Below are 17131 nucleotides of genomic sequence, written 5' to 3'. Positions count from 1 at the left end.
AGAGGGTGAGAGGATTAGAAGGCACAATCGGTAACCATGACCACGAAATTGCCACGGGGATACGAAGGACAGTTTGGGGAGTATAATCAGTAATGTTGTAAAGATTTTGTAGGGCATCTGATGGACACTTGTCTTATTGAGGAGACCACTTCATGGATGGTGTAGGTGCCTGACCGCTGCGGTGTACACCTGAAGCTGAAGCTGAATAGTGATGGGTGTTGACTGTGGTTTAATATATATATGTAGTCACAGGATGTGGAGTCCAGTGCAGGGAATGGGGTCAGTGGAACTGGGGCAGCTATGTGCGATGTTCGGGGATGGGTAGATTGGGGGAGCTGCCCACCATCCCTTGCGGGACTCGAGAAGTTGAACTGACAACCTTGTGGTTGAGAGCCCACTGGCCCATGTGGGAATTGAACCGGCAGCCTTCGGTATTAGGAGCATGGAGCTCCAACTCCCTGAGCCACCGGGCCGGCCCCCATCATAATATTTTTTTAGAGTACATGTGAAGAAACGAAATTCTAATATAGAAATAGATGTTTTCCTTATGGATTGTGTTTATTTGGTGGTGTGGGAGAAGTCGGGTCTTTCCTAAGAGTTGTGGTCTTAGGGGAACATATAAATGTTGAAATGGACATAAGCTACATAGTGATGTAGGTCAGGAGGAGAAAGATATCCCCACCCAGGAACCACTGTCAAACTGATAAACTGCAGTGCTTTCTTGCATCGAAGATATTCTTCCAAAGCAGGAATTTTACAGTATTAATGGAGATGATAGAGTAACAAGAAATTCAGTTGTTAGACATACAAAGAGTTGGATTTGGCCCTAATCTATTTGGAGAAACTGTTAATCTTGAAGTATGCATGGTGAAGGGGATATTGGAGTAATTAATAAGGTAATATAGCTGTTTATTTTCTTGCTGGCTTTGTTCACTATTTATGTTTAAACGTTGCCTTGCCATGAAAAAGATAAAAGGAATTAAGAATAGTCTCTCTATGGCATGGGTTTTCACCATGACTGTGGGTTTTTGGTTTTCAGCGCTGCCGTAGTACTGGAGAAGAGGGCATGGGAAAACACAAAGCTTACTGTTCTTACTGAGGTTCATCCATTTTTTTTTCTAGATATTTTTTCCTTTATTTCTTTACTATTAGTTTCAGGTGTACAAAACAGTGTAATAGTTAGACATTTATACCCTTCACAAAGTGATAACGCTCCTCCCCCCATTTACTTCTCCTCTGACATTGTACAGAGTTGTTACAGTTCCACTGACTCTATTCCTTATGCTGTACTCTCCATCCTGTGCATCCATTTTCTTAAATGCTTCCTGGATTGCTGCAAGCCTTTGGTTAATTTCTAGAGTTCTGAAAAAGTTGATTTGGCCAATTTCGCTACTTTTCTTGTTGCTTTCATGAAGAAGAGAATTTTCAGAGGTCCTTACTCTACCATTTTGCTGACATCTGTCTGGAATTCATTTCTGTATATGGGATGAAATAGGGATTTATCTTTTTTTTTCCCTAGATGAATAACCTGTTTCACAGCACAGTTACACTTTTCCACTAAAGTGCCATCTTTTTTTTAAGTTTCCTTATATACTTGGGTAGGTCTCTGGACCTGCTTTTAGTTTGTACAATAAATTTGTTAAAAGGAAGTAATTCATTGTCATCTTAGCGTAAGTATTAGCTATGTGGACTTAAGCAAGTTACTTCCTCTCTCTAAGCTTCTCTTTATCTGCAAAATTGTGATGATACTCTCAAAAGGTTGTTGAAAAGATTAAATTAGAAAATGTTATCAAAGTTTTTAAAATTAAAAATTTTTAATTCTGTATCATTAAATTCATGGACGTGGTACATAGTAAGCTCAAATATTTTAATTTCATTGATATTCATAAATACTTTTACATTTAGTGTGGTGAATTTGCAAAAGTGACTATCTTCTTGTTCATTAATTGCAGTCTTGGATTGTATCAGTGGAGTGATAAAGTAGTTCGAAAAGTGGAGAGATTATGGGATGTTCGAGATAATAAAATAGTTCCACACACTGTGTATCTCCTAGTAACACCGCGTGTTGTTGTAAGTATTACTGAATTTATTAATGTCTCGTGAGCTATCTGTTCTTTTCCTTCATTATGGCCCTTTCTTTACTAATCATTATTGTCTAAGAATATATGATTAAATTTTAGAGCCTATAGTAGGAAAAATAATATAAAGGCAGTACAGTAAAGCCACAGGCGCAGAGAAATCTGAGGAAATGGAAATTCAGCAACAACTCTCCTGGTTACCATCCTACCCACTACCTTAAGCCAGTGCTCCTCTGTTGTGACACCTCTTACAATTACTGGTACTATCTGTGTAATTGCTGGTCATTTCATTTGGAGTCTGTATTAGGCAGAGTTCTCCAGAGAAACAAAACCAACAGGATGTGTTGACAGGGAGGGAGAGAGGGAGAGAAGGAGAGAGGAAAAGAGGGAGAGGGAGAGGGAGAGGGAGAGAGAGAGAGAAAGAGAGAGAGAGATAGAGAGAGAGAGGAAGATTTATTTTAAGGAATTGGCTCATGTAATTGTGGAGGTTTGGAGAATCCATAAGTTGATGGGGTCGGCTGGCAGGCTGGAGACTCAGGGAAGAGTTGTAGTTTGAGTCCAAAAGTAATCTGCTGGAGGAAATCCTTTTTGCTCAGGTAAGGTCAGTCTTTGTTCTGTTAAGGCCTTCAACTGATTGGATGAGGCACAACTATATTATGGAGGATAATTTTTTCACTCAAAGTCGACTAATTTAAATGTTAATCTCATCCAAAGGCGCCCTCACAAAAACATCCAGAGCAATGTTTGGCCAATTACCTGGGCACTGTGGCCCAGCCAAGTTGACATAAATGAACCACTACAGAGTCCATTTCACACCCCTATGTGATGACAGAAGCCTGTTGTCCCTTTCTCTTTCCTTGACTGAACACACCTCTCTGCCTTCTGAACTTTTGCACTGCTCTTGGCCTGTTTCCCATCCCTGGAAATCTCTAACTGAAGGACAGACAGAACCAAATAAACAAAATTTTAATTTAATGAACAACTTAATTTCCTACAAATACTATGTCCATAATAAGAACAGTTTATATCTACATTAAAATCATTGTTGACACAAGAGTTACAAGTGGCAGTTATACTAGTCTATAATTTTTTTTGAAATATATGTGACTTAAAGTCAAAATCTTCAAATAGAAAAAACATGAAGAGAAATAGTAGTTTACCAGCAGTGTGACAGTATCAAAAATATTTTATTTAATTATATTAAAAACCATATTTTTAAAAGATGTTTTCTGTCCTCAACAAAGTAACTCTTTTTTTTTTTTTTTGAGGAGATTGCGTTAACAAGTTTATTAGCAAAGAGGTGTATAGGCAAAAAGAGATTTTCCTGGGCAGTCTGCTAGAGACAACTGCCTTGATTTCCTGTTCAGTGAGGGTTTTTTATCTCGTTGTACTGGGGGCAGGGCATTCCTTAGCTTGCAGGGAGTTGCCATTACAGTTGGTTTTTTTTTTGGGCGTACCCTGCACCACTAATGGCTAGGGTCGGGGACCCAGCCTGTGAAATTCCCCGCACCTCACGGACTTCCCCAGGCGTGTCACTCACTCATAGATCTGCAGGGGAGCTCATGGAGGTCTCCCCGAAGAAGAGCAGGGTCCAAAGTGACAGATAATTGCGATAGAGAGGAGGGTAAGAGTCCCACACTGATTTCAGCACTGGACGTCCCCCTTGATGAGCGGGTCGGGCTTTCAAGTCCACTAGGGAGTAGCCATAGCCAGGAGATGGCAATTCTTGACTTTCCCGCAGGAATCTGCCAGAGACTTGGAGAGGAGAGGAGAGAAAGAGGAGAATGAGACCTATTAGTGTATATGCATTTGCCCTGGATGAGCTGCTGCTGCCAACTGAGCCACACATTGGAAAATAGGTCTCGGAGGGGATAGAACCACAGGGGAGGGACCCCAGTGGGGATACGAGAGAGCCTCCCAGTACGGGGCCACCAAAATGTCAGTGGTCCCTCGCAGGTTGTGAAAGAATACAGAAGGCACGAAGAAGGAGACTGAGCAAGTTTATTAGCAAAGAGGCGTACAGGCAAAAAAGAGATTTGCCGGGGTAGAGTCTGCTAGAGAAAACTGCCCAAAGTAATTCTTTAATGTCTACTTTATTATATCTAGTGTGATAAAGAGTTTGCCATTATCTTACTGTACTTTTGTAGGGTTTATATTTTTTTCTGATTCTTAGGATGAAGCACGAAAACATTTTAACTGTCCAGTTCTGGAGGGCATGGAACTTGAAAATCAAGGTGGTATGGGCACTGAGCTTAACCATTGGGAAAAGCGGTTATTAGAGGTCAGTTTACTTTAAAATTTTACTACACATATTTTTTTTCTTTAATAAAAGTAATTCTTACTCATGGTAAAAGTTATCCAAACAGTATAATAGCTTATACAGTAAAAAAAAAAAATTTAAGTCACTTTTAGCTTTCCAGATTCACTTTCCTAATAAAATCACTATTTACGTTTTTTGTATGTCCTTTCAGAAATGTTCTATACATAGGTAGAGATGCACACTGTAACACACATTTTCAAAAATGGGTTCATACATTTATGTAACCTTCTCCACTTAATGATCTATCTTAAACATTTTTCCAATGTAGTACAAGTGCCTCTGCTGTAATATAACGTATGCTTTTGTACATAAAAACCTCTTTCTTCAAAATTGAACACTAAACAGAACAAGGCTTGTAGGAAAAAACAAATACCAGAATACTAACAAAAGCAGTAAGTCACAAGTACTAGCTTGGTTTAAAGAAACATCATATTTCCAATAAATAAGCTCCTTTATTTACTCTAGTATTTCTTTACTTAACCACAAAAAGCAGTGACAGCTAGAAGGGTGACTATAAATCTGAGTGATGGAGAGAAAGAGTAAAATGTGTAAAAATTAGAGAGAACCATGCAATAAGCTCTTGTAAGACAGCCTCTGGCCACACTAAGCCAGTGGAAGAGCTTGGAGTGAACAGACATCATGCACAGTAGTACGTACAGCTTTACTGTGTTGCTGTGTTTAGTTGTCATAGTGTATTTTGTATTTAGTTGCTATTGCTCCATTGCACAAAACATTAAAATCTAGGGAACAATCACTGTGAACCAACATGATTCCTTATTATGCTGATGTTTCCTTATTACCAGCCTCACACGAGCGCATTCACATTACAGAAACACATGCTTTAGCAAAATAGACTATTGGATCTACTCATTTTTTAACAGCTACATAGTATTAATATGAATGTAACAACAGTCCTGTGTAAATGAATGATTATGTTTTAAATTTTTTATTTTAAAAATATTGTAATGAGCAACTTATTTATATCTGCAGTGCTTTCTAGGAGTGTGGTTCTAGTGGGTGTTCTTAGGTTCAACTAAACCATCAAACAAACTAACAAAACCTCAACAGGGCCGGCACGGTGGCTCAGGCGGTTGGAACGCAGTGCTCCTAATACCGTGCTCTTAACACCGAGATCACGGGTTTGCTTCCCACATGGGCCAGTGAGCTGCGCCCTCTACAGCTAAGACTGTGAACAACGGCTCTCCCTGGAGCTGGGCTGCTGTGAGCAGCCGGAGGTAGCCAGTGAGAGCAGCTGTGAGCAGCCAACAGATGACTGGCGACCGACTGCCTCAGCTCGGGGGAGGTCAAGGCTCATAGTACCAGCACGGGCCAGGGAGCTGTGTGCTACACAACTAGACTGAGAAACCACGGCTTGAACCGGAGTGGGGGTGGGGGGAAGCGGAAGAAAGGGGAAAAAAAAGACCTAAACAAGCCACAGTGAATAAACATTCACTTAGAAGGACTAACTTACAAGGATACAGGAAAGAAAGCACAGCATGCCAGCATGGCCGTCAGGCCTTTTTCTCGTGCTCCATACAGCAGTCTAAGAGCTATTGTTTGTGCCTCTCTCCTTCCCCCTCCACAAGACCATAACAAATGGGTGCAAGAACCAGCCTTGCTTAGAAGTATCATGTCCCAAACAAGAACCAATATATTTTTTAATGGTTCCATACACATAACTTCCAGATTCCTATAAGGGGCACAGCCCTAAGAGTCACTGCACACAGAGAGGTCCCAAACTGGGCTTACCAATGGGTATTCATGTTCATTTACAGTAATCCCCAGTCCAGAGGCATATCAAGAGGTCTTTTTCCCTATGTACTGTTGCCTGGTAACACAGTTGACATTTCTTCTTTATTAGGTTTGCAGGGGAGCAAAATTAGAAAATTAACTCAAGATAGATTTGTTTACATAGAAAATGAAAGGATAAATCCCTGGAAGTGAAATTTCTGGATCAAAGGGTATATTTCTTTTCAGAGCTCTGTTTGGCTCTTTTGATAGTTGTGCCTTACATATGTCATGACCCACATTAGCAAAATTATGAAAAGAGTGAAATTAATGCTTGTGCTGACTGTTGTCATCTAGGTGATCACAAAGTAACAGGGATGGAAACTTATGGAAGACACATTTATTTCTCCCATGGGAATTTCAGTTCCATTATTTTCCTTAAGCAGTTTTCTCAAGTGATTCTCTTTAGAAAGCTGTAGATTGGACAGAAATGAAAATTTATTTACTTCTCAGTGGAACTATTTTGTTAGGAAGGTGATGTTAAAGTACTTGAGATGACCATCTACTGTTCAACATAAAGATTTGAAGAAGAATCGGAGCTGCCCAAAGATGGAATATGCTTTCTTAAGAGGCAGTGAAGTCCCTACCACTAGGTGATCTACTGGTAGGAATTTTATGATGTGAATTAAAACATTGAGTAGATAGTAGATTTGATGATATGTTAAGTCCCTGTGCAAATCCTTTGCTCCTGTGATTGAGTCTGTGATACTTGTTTTGCATAGTAATGTGTATTTCTGTGATCACAAAGTTGAGGGCTATGAAAGCATTCCCGTGTAACTCAGGTAAGTATACAACCCCCGTCCCATTTTCTGGGCATGTGTCTCAACCACCCACTTTACTTTGCCTAGATAGTGTAATATTTTTACTGTATTTCTGTTTCCATATATTTATCTTCATTTTCATCATTGCGTTTTACATGCTGGTTGCTGGCCATTCAAGGAAAATTGTATGCATTGTAGACATTTGAGGCAGAAAGTAGATTTTGCTTTAAGCTTCAATGTTGTGGTTTTAAAGAAGGCTTATGTATTTCACTATTTTAAGTGACTATTTATTTCATCAGCCTCTCACACTTGAGACATTTTAAATATACATCAGAGTAATCACGGAAATGATTGGGAGTTGCAAGGAGTCTAGTCTTCTAATTACAATCTGTTGGTGATTTCCAGAATGAAGCAATGACTGGTTCTCACACTCAGAACCGAGTTCTCTCTCGAATCACTCTGGCATTGATGGAGGACACTGGGTAAGACAGCTGTGAGATTACTTTAGGAATTGTTTATTAAAATGAAATGAATATGAGACTAATATTAAGATTAAGATGAAATGAATATTTGCTTAAGAAAATACTGACATTTTCCTCTGAAGTGAAATATACTTACTCTTTGAATTTTATGCAGTTAGCTATTCATTACCTATAGCAACGACATTCATTCATTCAATAAATATTTGATGCCCTGAGATAATAGTAATGAATAGAACAAAATCCCTGGTGTTATGAGATTTATTTTTCAGTAAGTAGAGGCCATGCTAATATGAAGGAGAGACTAAACAATTTTTTTAATAATAAATGAAATTGGTGATGTATAGATTCCTGGTTTTTAAAACAGTAGAATTAATATTGTTTTCAAATGACTCCGATGGGAGTCTTTTTTTTTGTTGGCTCCTGAGTTCTTTTGACAAACTGGTTAGTTTTTGAGCGCTCCGTTGCTTTCTGGTGTGGCAGGATGTACCAAGAGGATCAGCACATCCTCTTGGATCTGGGCGTCAGCCAGTCTTTCAAGGAGCACTGGTTCCTTGTAATCGAGAATAGTTTTTAGAAACCACAGCCTGGGCACTGTGTTCACTGCTACAAGGTTGTCATTGTTTCTCATACTTTACAGTGGACCAAGTTAGGAAATTCATATATTTGAAAAGGATAAAAGAAGAAAACCCACTGGATTCCTTGTAGTGCCATTATAACTCTTTGCCGTTTATCCCTGAATAAGCAATGGCCAGCAGACGCAGTCCTACTGCTCTGCTTAACAACCTGTTTATAGCCTGTTTCTAAACAAAGCTAGTGTCTTTAACATACCCATAGGCTATAGAAGCACAGTGGAGTGTGTCAGTCACTGATAAACCATGACACTAGTGAAATTTAAATCATGTTTTCCTTTTTCTGAGGCAACACAACAGAAACATGGGCAATATGTTTCTAAATTTCTGGCAACAATTTATAATTGCAAACATGGAAATTAATTTTCATAAATCCATATGATTTCAGTGTAGCTTAACTGTAAAAGACATTATAATTTTTCTATCCAGAAAGCTGGGGATCATCCTTGACAACTTCCTCTTCCCACCTCTCATCCAATGCATCATAAATCTTGCTTGATTTTTAGCTCTTCAGTATCCTCAGAGTCTACTTTTTTGGTCACCACTGCCTTTATCAAGGCCACCATCATCTTTTGCCTGGGTTACTATAGTAGATTTTTTTAATCTGTCTCCCTGCATCTTAAGTGCTCCTTTTTACAGACCAAAGGCCTTCATACATTCTATACGAGTGTCCTTTAGAAGTTTTTTAGGCATAGTATCTCACACAGCAAGAAATACATCATGACCAAATCACACACGCACATATATAGTGATTAAGAGCAAATACATTGACAGTGGTGCCAAGGCCATTCAATGGAGAAAGAATAGTTTTTTCAACAAATGGTAGTGGATGAATGGATATCCACATGCAAAGGAATGAACCCCTAACACACGTGACATAAAATTTACTCAAAATGGATCAAAGACCCAAATATAAGACCTAAAACTATAAAACATTTAGAAGAATACACAGGTGTCAATCTTCATGATATTGGATGAGGAAGTGATTTCTTAGATCTGACACCAAAAGCATAAGCAACCAAAGTAAAAAACAGATAAATTGAACTTCATCAAATTAAAAACTTTTGTGCTTCAAAGGATACAATCAAGAAAATGAAAAGATAACTCACAGAATGGGAGAAAATATGTGCAAATCATCTATCTGATAAAGGATCTAGTATCCAGAATATATAAAGAACTCTTATAACTCAACAATAAAAAGACAACTCAATTTAGAAATGGGTGAAAGATTTGAACAACTGTTTCTCCAAAGAAGATACATAAATGGCCAATCAGCACATGAAATGATTCTCAGAATCATTAGCCATTGTGGAAATGCAAATTGAAATGACAGTGAGATGCCACTTCACACCCACTGGGATGGCTATAATCAAAAAGACCATACCAAATGTTGATGAGGATGTGGGAAAATTGGAACCCTCATACACTGCTGGTGGAAATGTAAAATGGTACAGCCACTTTGGAAAACAGTTTGGCAGTTCCTAAAAATGTTAAACATAGATTTACCATATGATGCAACAGTTCTATTCCCAGGTATACTATATCCAAGAGAATTGAAAACATGTACACGAATGTTCACAGCAGCATTACTCATAATAGCTAAAAAGTAGTAACAATCCAAATGGCCGTCAGGTGATCAAATGGACAAACAAAATGTGGTCTATCCATGCAATGAAATGTTATTCAGCCATATAAGGAACGAAAAGGCAAACTACAACGTAGGAGAAAATAATTGCAAAAGACACATCTGATAAAGGACTATTGTTCAAAAATACAGAGAATTCTTGAAAACTCAACAATTAAAAAAACAACCCAACTAAAAATGAGCCAAAAATTGGAACAAAAACTCTTCACCAGAAAAGATGTACAAATGGTGATTGAACATATAAAAAGATGCTCTACATTATATGTCATCAGAGAAATGCAAATTAAAATGACAAGATACCACTACACACCTGTTAGAATGACCAAAATCCGTAATACTGATCACACCAAATGCTGCCAAGGATTTGGAGAGACAGGAACTCTCATTCATTGCTGGTGGGAATGCAAAATGGGACAACCACTTTGGAAGATAGTTTGGTACAAAAAAAACTAAACATACTCTTGCCATAATAACCCAGCACGTCATTCTCTTTGGTATTTAATCAAATGAATGAAAAGCTTATGTCCACAAAAACCTGCACACAGATATTTATAGCAGCAAATTCATAATGGCCAAAACTTGGAAGCAACCAAGTTGTCCTTCAGTAAATGAATGGATAAATAAACTGTGGTCCATCCAGACAACAGAATGTTATTCAGAGATAAAAAGAAATGTACTATCAAGCTATAAAAAGACATGGGAAAACTTTAAATGCATATTATTAAGTGGAAAAAGCCAATCTGAAAAGACTACATGCTGTATGTTTCTAACTATGACTGCAAAAAGCAAAACTATGGAGAATGTAAAAAGATCAGTGGTTTCCAGAGGTTAGATGGGAGGAGGGATGAATAAGCAGAGCACAGAGGATTTTAAGGGTAGTGAAATTATTCTATATGATACTGTAATTGTTGATATATGGCATTATACTTTGTCCACACCCATAGATTGTATGACACCAAGAGTGAACCCTAATGTAAGCTATGGACTTTGAGTGATAATGGTATATCAGTGTAGGTTCATCAATTGTAACAAATGTAGCACTCTGTTGTATATAGATCGAGGGGGTGGGGGTGTGTATGTTGAGGGGGCAGGGCATATATGAGAACTCTGTACTTTCCACTCAATTTTGCTATGAACCTAAAACTGCTCTAAAAATTAAAATTGATTTTTAAAAAGATTGAAGTACTAATACATGCTACAACATGTATGAACCTTAAAAACATTATGCTAGGTGAAAGAAGCCAGACACAAAGACCACATTCCATTTCTATGCAATGTCTGGAAATAGGCAAATCGATAGAGACATAAATATTAGGGGTTGCCAGGGACTGGGGAGTGACTACGAATGGGTACATTGTTTTTTGTGGGGATGATGAAAATGTTCTGAAATTAGATAGTGGTATGGTCGTACAGCCTTGTGAAATACTAAAAACATTAAGTTGTACACATTATAAGGGTGAATTTTATCATATGTGAATTATATCTCAATTTTTTAAAAAAGGCACACAGACACTGTAGCCAGAAGCCGAGATTCAAATCCCAGCTCTGTCACTTACTAATTGTATCTTTGCCTCAGTTCTTACACCTGTAAAATAGGGATAAGGGTGATACCTACCTCACTGAGTTTTATGTTGCTTCAATTAGTTCATGTCTATAAAGCCCGTGGTACAGTACTTGGCACATTGTAAGTGCCGGACTGCATATTAGCTATTATGTATAAAGCTGAACCAAAGTTTCGGGAAACAGTGTTTACCCTTGCTACCTACAGTGCAATGCTTTTTTGGTATTCTATTGATTTTTAAAGAGAGAGAGAAAGAAATGTTGATTAAAATCCACTAAATGGATTTCACAACCCACTAATGTCACCAAGAAACTTTCTTAAATGCCCCCTGCTCCCTCAGCTAACTTAGGCTCATCCTTCTGGGTTTAGCTTCAAGTTGCTTCCTCAGAAAAACCTTTGCTAATTCCCTAATCTACTTTAGGTTTCCCTTTGAGTGACAGAGCTCTGTTCTGTGAAAGGAAAGGAGGTTTGGAAGATCCTCTATCACATAATCCTGCTTTTGTTTGATTTTGTGAGAAGGTGGCTGGAGTGGAGGGTATGATTCTTACCATTCCCCCAGCCCTTGAGCCTATGTTTTTATTTACTGTTTTGTTAATGCTAAAAGGGAAAGTTTTAATACAAACAGGTAAGAAACTGTTTTGTGTAATTTTACAACTTTTGTGAACTATAACTTTTGTAAATCTTGTCATTAATAAAGAAGAAAAACTAATATAAGTAAGCTTGTTGCCTTTGATTAAATTTGCCAGGATATTAAATTAGTGTGTTTTTTCCTGAAGTGAGAACATTTAAAATATTGGACATAGTATTCATTTGTCTTATTATAATGGCGTAATGTTTAGTCACAAGCAGGGCCTGTATTGATAAAGTGTCACAGATTCAAGGCCAGCGAAGCAAGAAACTAGAGCCAACTGAATCAGATTAGGTAAAAGCCGGCCAACTAGCGTAGCGATTCTACTGTTTCTTCCTCAGTTTACCCCCTTCTCTTTTTCTCTCATTCTTGTTCTGTTTCTTTGGCCCTTATTCCCCTTGTGTTAACACCTTAACCACTTTCTACTCTGACTACTGTCATCTTTGGAAATTACAATGAAAATGTGGTCTGTTCTTGTTTTTTTCAAATATGAAAGTACCCTCACCGTAAGACTGAAGTTTTCCAGTCCCGGCCCTGGGGCTCCTGTGTGGCAGCCTGTGCAGCAGAAGCTTTCTCAGTGATGCTTCTCTGTGATGCTGGTCCCCGAAATCCTTTCTAAGGTCCTACTTTGCTCATTGTTGGGATATGTCACTGGTGTGCTGGAATTGTTTGTGAAATGACAGTAATAAAAAGTGCTTTGTTTGAATTATTTCCGCAGCTGGTATAAAGCTAATTACAGCATGGCTGAGAAGTTAGACTGGGGCCGAGGAATGGGCTGTGACTTTGTCAGGAAGAGCTGTAAATTCTGGATTGATCAGCAGAGAAAAAAGTAAGAATACATTGCCTCATACTGTCTTTGATAACACAACTAATTCTGATTTTGTTCTTTAGAGCCTAAAATGTCACTATTTTCAAAATGTGGTCTAAACAGTTCAGTTTCAAAATGTGTGGAAAACCATCTGTAGTGCTTGGTGATAATATAATAAGTAGCTGCAGTATTGTTTTAACTCATATACTAAAGGAATGTACAGTATGGGAGCCAGAACCATGAAGCATTTCTGTTTAGACTGTCATTCATAAATACATATATTGCAAAATTTTTGCATATGCTATCATTGTTTTCTTCAGAAAATGCACTCATAAACATAGATGCAACTGTTGATTCAGTATCAAAAAATATGAAGGTATGTTTGAATAGTGGTTCTCAAATCTGGATGCACAACATAATCACCTAGCAAGCTTTTTTAAAAATACAGTCTCCAATTTTGGGACATACACACACACACACACACACACACACACACACACACACACGTTTATATGTTATATGTGTTACAAATATATTTTTTTAACTTTTTGAGATAATTGCAGATTCACATGCAGTTGTAAAAAACTTCATAGAGATCACATACGAGGTGTGACAATTAAGTTCGTGAACTTGTTGCAACGATGTTGCTAACCTTTTTTGATATTGGAGGGATTATTCATTATGAATTTTTACCAAGTGGACAAACAGTTAACCAGGTTTACTATTTGGAAGTGCTGAAAAAGCGTGGAAAAGACGACCTGAACTTTTCGCCAACAAGTCATGGCTCTCACATCATGATAATGCACCAGCTCACATGGCACAGTCTGTGAGGGAGTTTTTAGCCAATAAACAAATAACTGTATTGGAACACCCTCCCTACTCACCTATCTGGCCCCCAATGACTTCTTTTTTCACCCGAAGATAAAAGAAATATTGAAAGGAAGACATTTTGATGACATTCAGGACATCAAGGGTAATATGACAACAGCTCTGATGGCCATTCCAGAAAGAGTTCCAAAATTGCTTTGAAGGGTGGGCCAGGCACTGGCATCGGTTTATACCTTCATAAGGGGAGTACTTCGAAAATGACTGTAATGATATTCAGCAATGAGGTATGTAGGATGAGTTTGGGAGCTTAATTGTCAAACGACGTACATACTTTATCCAGTTTCCTGGACTGGTAACATCTTACAGAACTGTAGTACAATATCACAACCAGGATGTGATTCAGTCAGATACAGAACATTTCCACCATCACATTCCACCACCTCCTGTTTCCCTTCTGTGGCCGCACTCACTGCCCTCCCAACTCAGCCCCTGCTTAGCTCCTGGAAACCACTAATCTGTTCTCCATTTCTCTAATTTTGTCCTTTTAAGAATGTTATATAAATTGTTTCATACTGTATGTAATTAATCATTATAGACTGTATTCATTATAATGTATGAAAAAAATAACAAGTAAAAACAATCCTTTGGTTCTTTTTTCTCTTTGTTTCTTTTACAGTTTTGCTAGAGGTTCATCAATTTTACCTGTCTTTTTAAAGAACCAGCGTTTTGTTTCATTGATGTCTTCTATTGTTTTTCTGTTTTCAAATACATTGATTTCTCTTATCTTTTGTATAGCCCTTCTTCTGCATATTTTTAGTTTATTCTTCTTTCTCTAGATTCTTAATTATTGATTTGAGATGTTATGTCTTTCTGATGTATTTAGTGCTATAAATTTCCCTCTCAGCATTTCTTTAGCTATATTCCACATGTTGTATTTTTATTTTCATTCATATCTTAGTCTTCTCAGGTGGCCATAACAGAATACAAACTGGGTGGCTTAATTAACAGAAATTATTTTCTCGTGGTTCTGGAGACTGGAAAGTCTAAGACCAAGGTGCCTGCCAATTTGGTTCCTGGTGAGAGTTCTCTTTCTGCCTTATAGATACCTGCCTTCTCACTGTTCTCACACGGCAGAGAGACAGTGTGCTCTGGTCTCTCTTCCTCTTCTTATACAGACACTAATCCTATCAGATTAGGACTCCATTCTTATGGCCTCATTTAACCATAATTACTTCCTAAAGGCCCTTTCTCCAAAAATAATTGCGCTTCAATACATGAATTTTGGGGGACATGATTTAGTCTGTAGCAGTTAGTGCAATTTTTTTTTTGTTTTTAATTTCCATTGAAACTTCTTTTACCATGGATTATTTAGAAGTGTGTTATTTAGTTTCCACGTGTTTGGAGATTTTCCTGTTAATCTGTTGTTGATTTCCAGTTTGTATTTGGAGAATACACTCTGTATGTTTTAATTCTTTGAAATTTGTTGAGGTTTGTTTTATGGCCTAAGATATACTGTGTTTCCCCAAAAAGAAGACCTAGCCAGAGCATCAGCTCTAATGAGTCTTTTGGAGCAAAAATTAATATAGGACCCGGTATTATATTACATTATAAGACCGGGTATTATATTATTATATTATATTATATTAAAATATGACCGGGTCTTATATTAATTTTTGCTCTGAAAGATGCATTAGAGCTCTTTGAGGAAGGCGCGGTCGTGGTTCGATCGTCGTTCGTTTTCGCCCGCTCCTGCTCCTGACTCACCGCTGTTCGCTCTCGCGGAGGAACAAGTCGGTCAGGAAGCCGCGCCGCAACCATGGCTTTTAAAGATACCGGCAAGACACCCGTGGAACCAGAGGTGGCGATTCACCGAATTAGAATTACTCTAACCAGCCGCAACGTAAAATCCTTGGAGAAGGTGTGTGCTGACTTGATCAGAGGCGCAAAGGAAAAAAATCTCAAAGTAAAAGGACCAGTTCGGATGCCTACCAAGACTCTGAGAATCACTACAAGAAAAACTCCTTGTGGTGAAGGTTCTAAGACTTGGGATCGCTTTCAGATGAGGATCCACAAGCGACTGATTGACTTGCACAGTCCTTCTGAGATTGTTAAGCAGATTACTTCCATCAGTATTGAGCCAGGAGTCGAGGTTGAAGTCACCATTGCAGATGCTTAAGTCAATCTTTTTAATAAATTGACTTTATCAGTTGTTAAAAAAAAAAAAAAAAAAAAAAAAAAAAAAAAAAAAAGATGCATTAGAGCTGATGGTCTGGCTAGGTCTTATTTTTGGGGAAACACGGTAGTCTATCTTAGTATATGTTCCATGGGCACTTGAAAATAATGTATATTCTGCTGTTGGGTGGAGTGTTCTATAAAAGTTGACTACATCCTGTTCATTGATGTTCAATCCCTCTATATCCTTGCTGATTTTATCAATTGTTGAGAGATCTCACCACCATGTTAGTCTTCAGGTCCCAAGGTCCCTAGCTGGTCTGGCTTCTTCTCTCTACCTTTCAGCGTCTTCTTATGTTTGTTTTACTGATAATATGTAAGCCTTTTAGTTGTACTTGGAGGGAGGAAAAGGAAAAAATACATCTCCATCTTCTCGGAAGTAGAAGTGGGACTCATGTTTTTATTTTCATATTATATTTTTATAAGATTTCCCCAGGTTATTGTGGTGCATGCAGACTGTGGACCTACTTTTGGGGATAATACAATGTTGAATTATTCCACTTATTTAATATTTTATGATTAATAGGACTTTCAAATAGTATATAATCTCCTCATTCCTAAAAGAAACCCTCCAAAGTCGAACTAGCGCCTTCAAATTTTATTGATAAGTAAAACGTTTGAGGCAAGTGGTTCAAAATAATTTTTGTTGATTAAGCCACCCAGTCTGTATTCTGTTATGGCAAAGTGCAGGGTCATATAGCTGACAAGGGACAGAGCTGGGACGCCAACTTCTCTCTCCAAGTTCAGTACCTTGTCCATTAAATCACAGGTACTTCTTGTGCTGTAGAATATACTATTGTTACCTTTTCTCACCTGAGCTAGGTCTCAGAGCAGTTTATATTACTCCTAGTTTCTAATAAGGAGTCTGATGTCTGAGTTACAACCCTGCTATGAAAAGAGCTGCTGATAAACAGGAGCGGAAAGCACCTGCAGCTACTTTGGGGACAGCCAGTTAAGACCCACACTACATTGTGATCTGCTGGTGTGGTGGTTCCCAAATTTTGCTGCACATTAGAATCATCTAGAGAGATTTAAAAAAATCTCCATGCCCATGTTGCTCCCCATACCAAATAAATCAGAACGTCAGGAGATGGGAACCAGGCATTGGTATTTTTTAAAAGAGATTCCCCAGGGGATTTCAATGTACAACAAAGTTTGGAAACCACTGTTCCAGTCTGTTAAAGGAAGTAAATAGCTAACATTGCAGCTGCAAGAGTATAGAGAGATTTTTTTTTTCTTTTAACAGCTGCAATTCTGTTCCTCTTTGGGTTCCAATTATAGGATAGCCTAAAACCAAAAACAGAAGGGAATTTCCTCTTCTCCATTCTTCAAAAATAAAACTGTTGGCTTCCTGAATTCTCTACTATCCTT

General features: G+C 38.1%; 2 protein-coding genes across 3 annotated transcripts in view; both read left to right on the top strand.

Moving 5' to 3' along the window:
* Nucleotides 1-17131, top strand: part of LMLN (leishmanolysin like peptidase) — a 68180-nt gene that overhangs the window by 27327 nt on the left and 23722 nt on the right. For both annotated transcript variants that reach the window (XM_033135163.1, XM_033135171.1), the window contains exons 9-12: nucleotides 1953-2070; nucleotides 4252-4359; nucleotides 7353-7429; nucleotides 12611-12721. In XM_033135163.1, coding sequence (XP_032991054.1) covers nucleotides 1953-2070; nucleotides 4252-4359; nucleotides 7353-7429; nucleotides 12611-12721 — 414 coding nt within the window. The remainder of the gene's footprint in view (nucleotides 1-1952; nucleotides 2071-4251; nucleotides 4360-7352; nucleotides 7430-12610; nucleotides 12722-17131) is intronic.
* LOC117038302 (40S ribosomal protein S20) lies at nucleotides 15230-15764 on the top strand. The gene has a single exon (XM_033135184.1). It carries the CDS (start codon nucleotides 15345-15347, stop codon nucleotides 15702-15704), a length of 360 nt encoding a protein of 119 aa, XP_032991075.1. The 5' UTR covers nucleotides 15230-15344; the 3' UTR covers nucleotides 15705-15764.

This window comes from Rhinolophus ferrumequinum, chromosome 2, assembly GCF_004115265.2.
Source record: "Rhinolophus ferrumequinum isolate MPI-CBG mRhiFer1 chromosome 2, mRhiFer1_v1.p, whole genome shotgun sequence".
Classification (NCBI taxonomy): Eukaryota; Metazoa; Chordata; class Mammalia; order Chiroptera; family Rhinolophidae; genus Rhinolophus; species Rhinolophus ferrumequinum.
Note: the sequence above shows the minus strand (reverse complement) of the source record. Positions and strands in the feature narration are given on the sequence as shown.

Coding starts and splice junctions, on each gene's coding strand:
- LOC117038302 (XM_033135184.1), top strand. CDS start 15,345: ATGGCTTTTAAAGATACCGGCAAGACACCCGTGGAACCAGAGGTGGCG.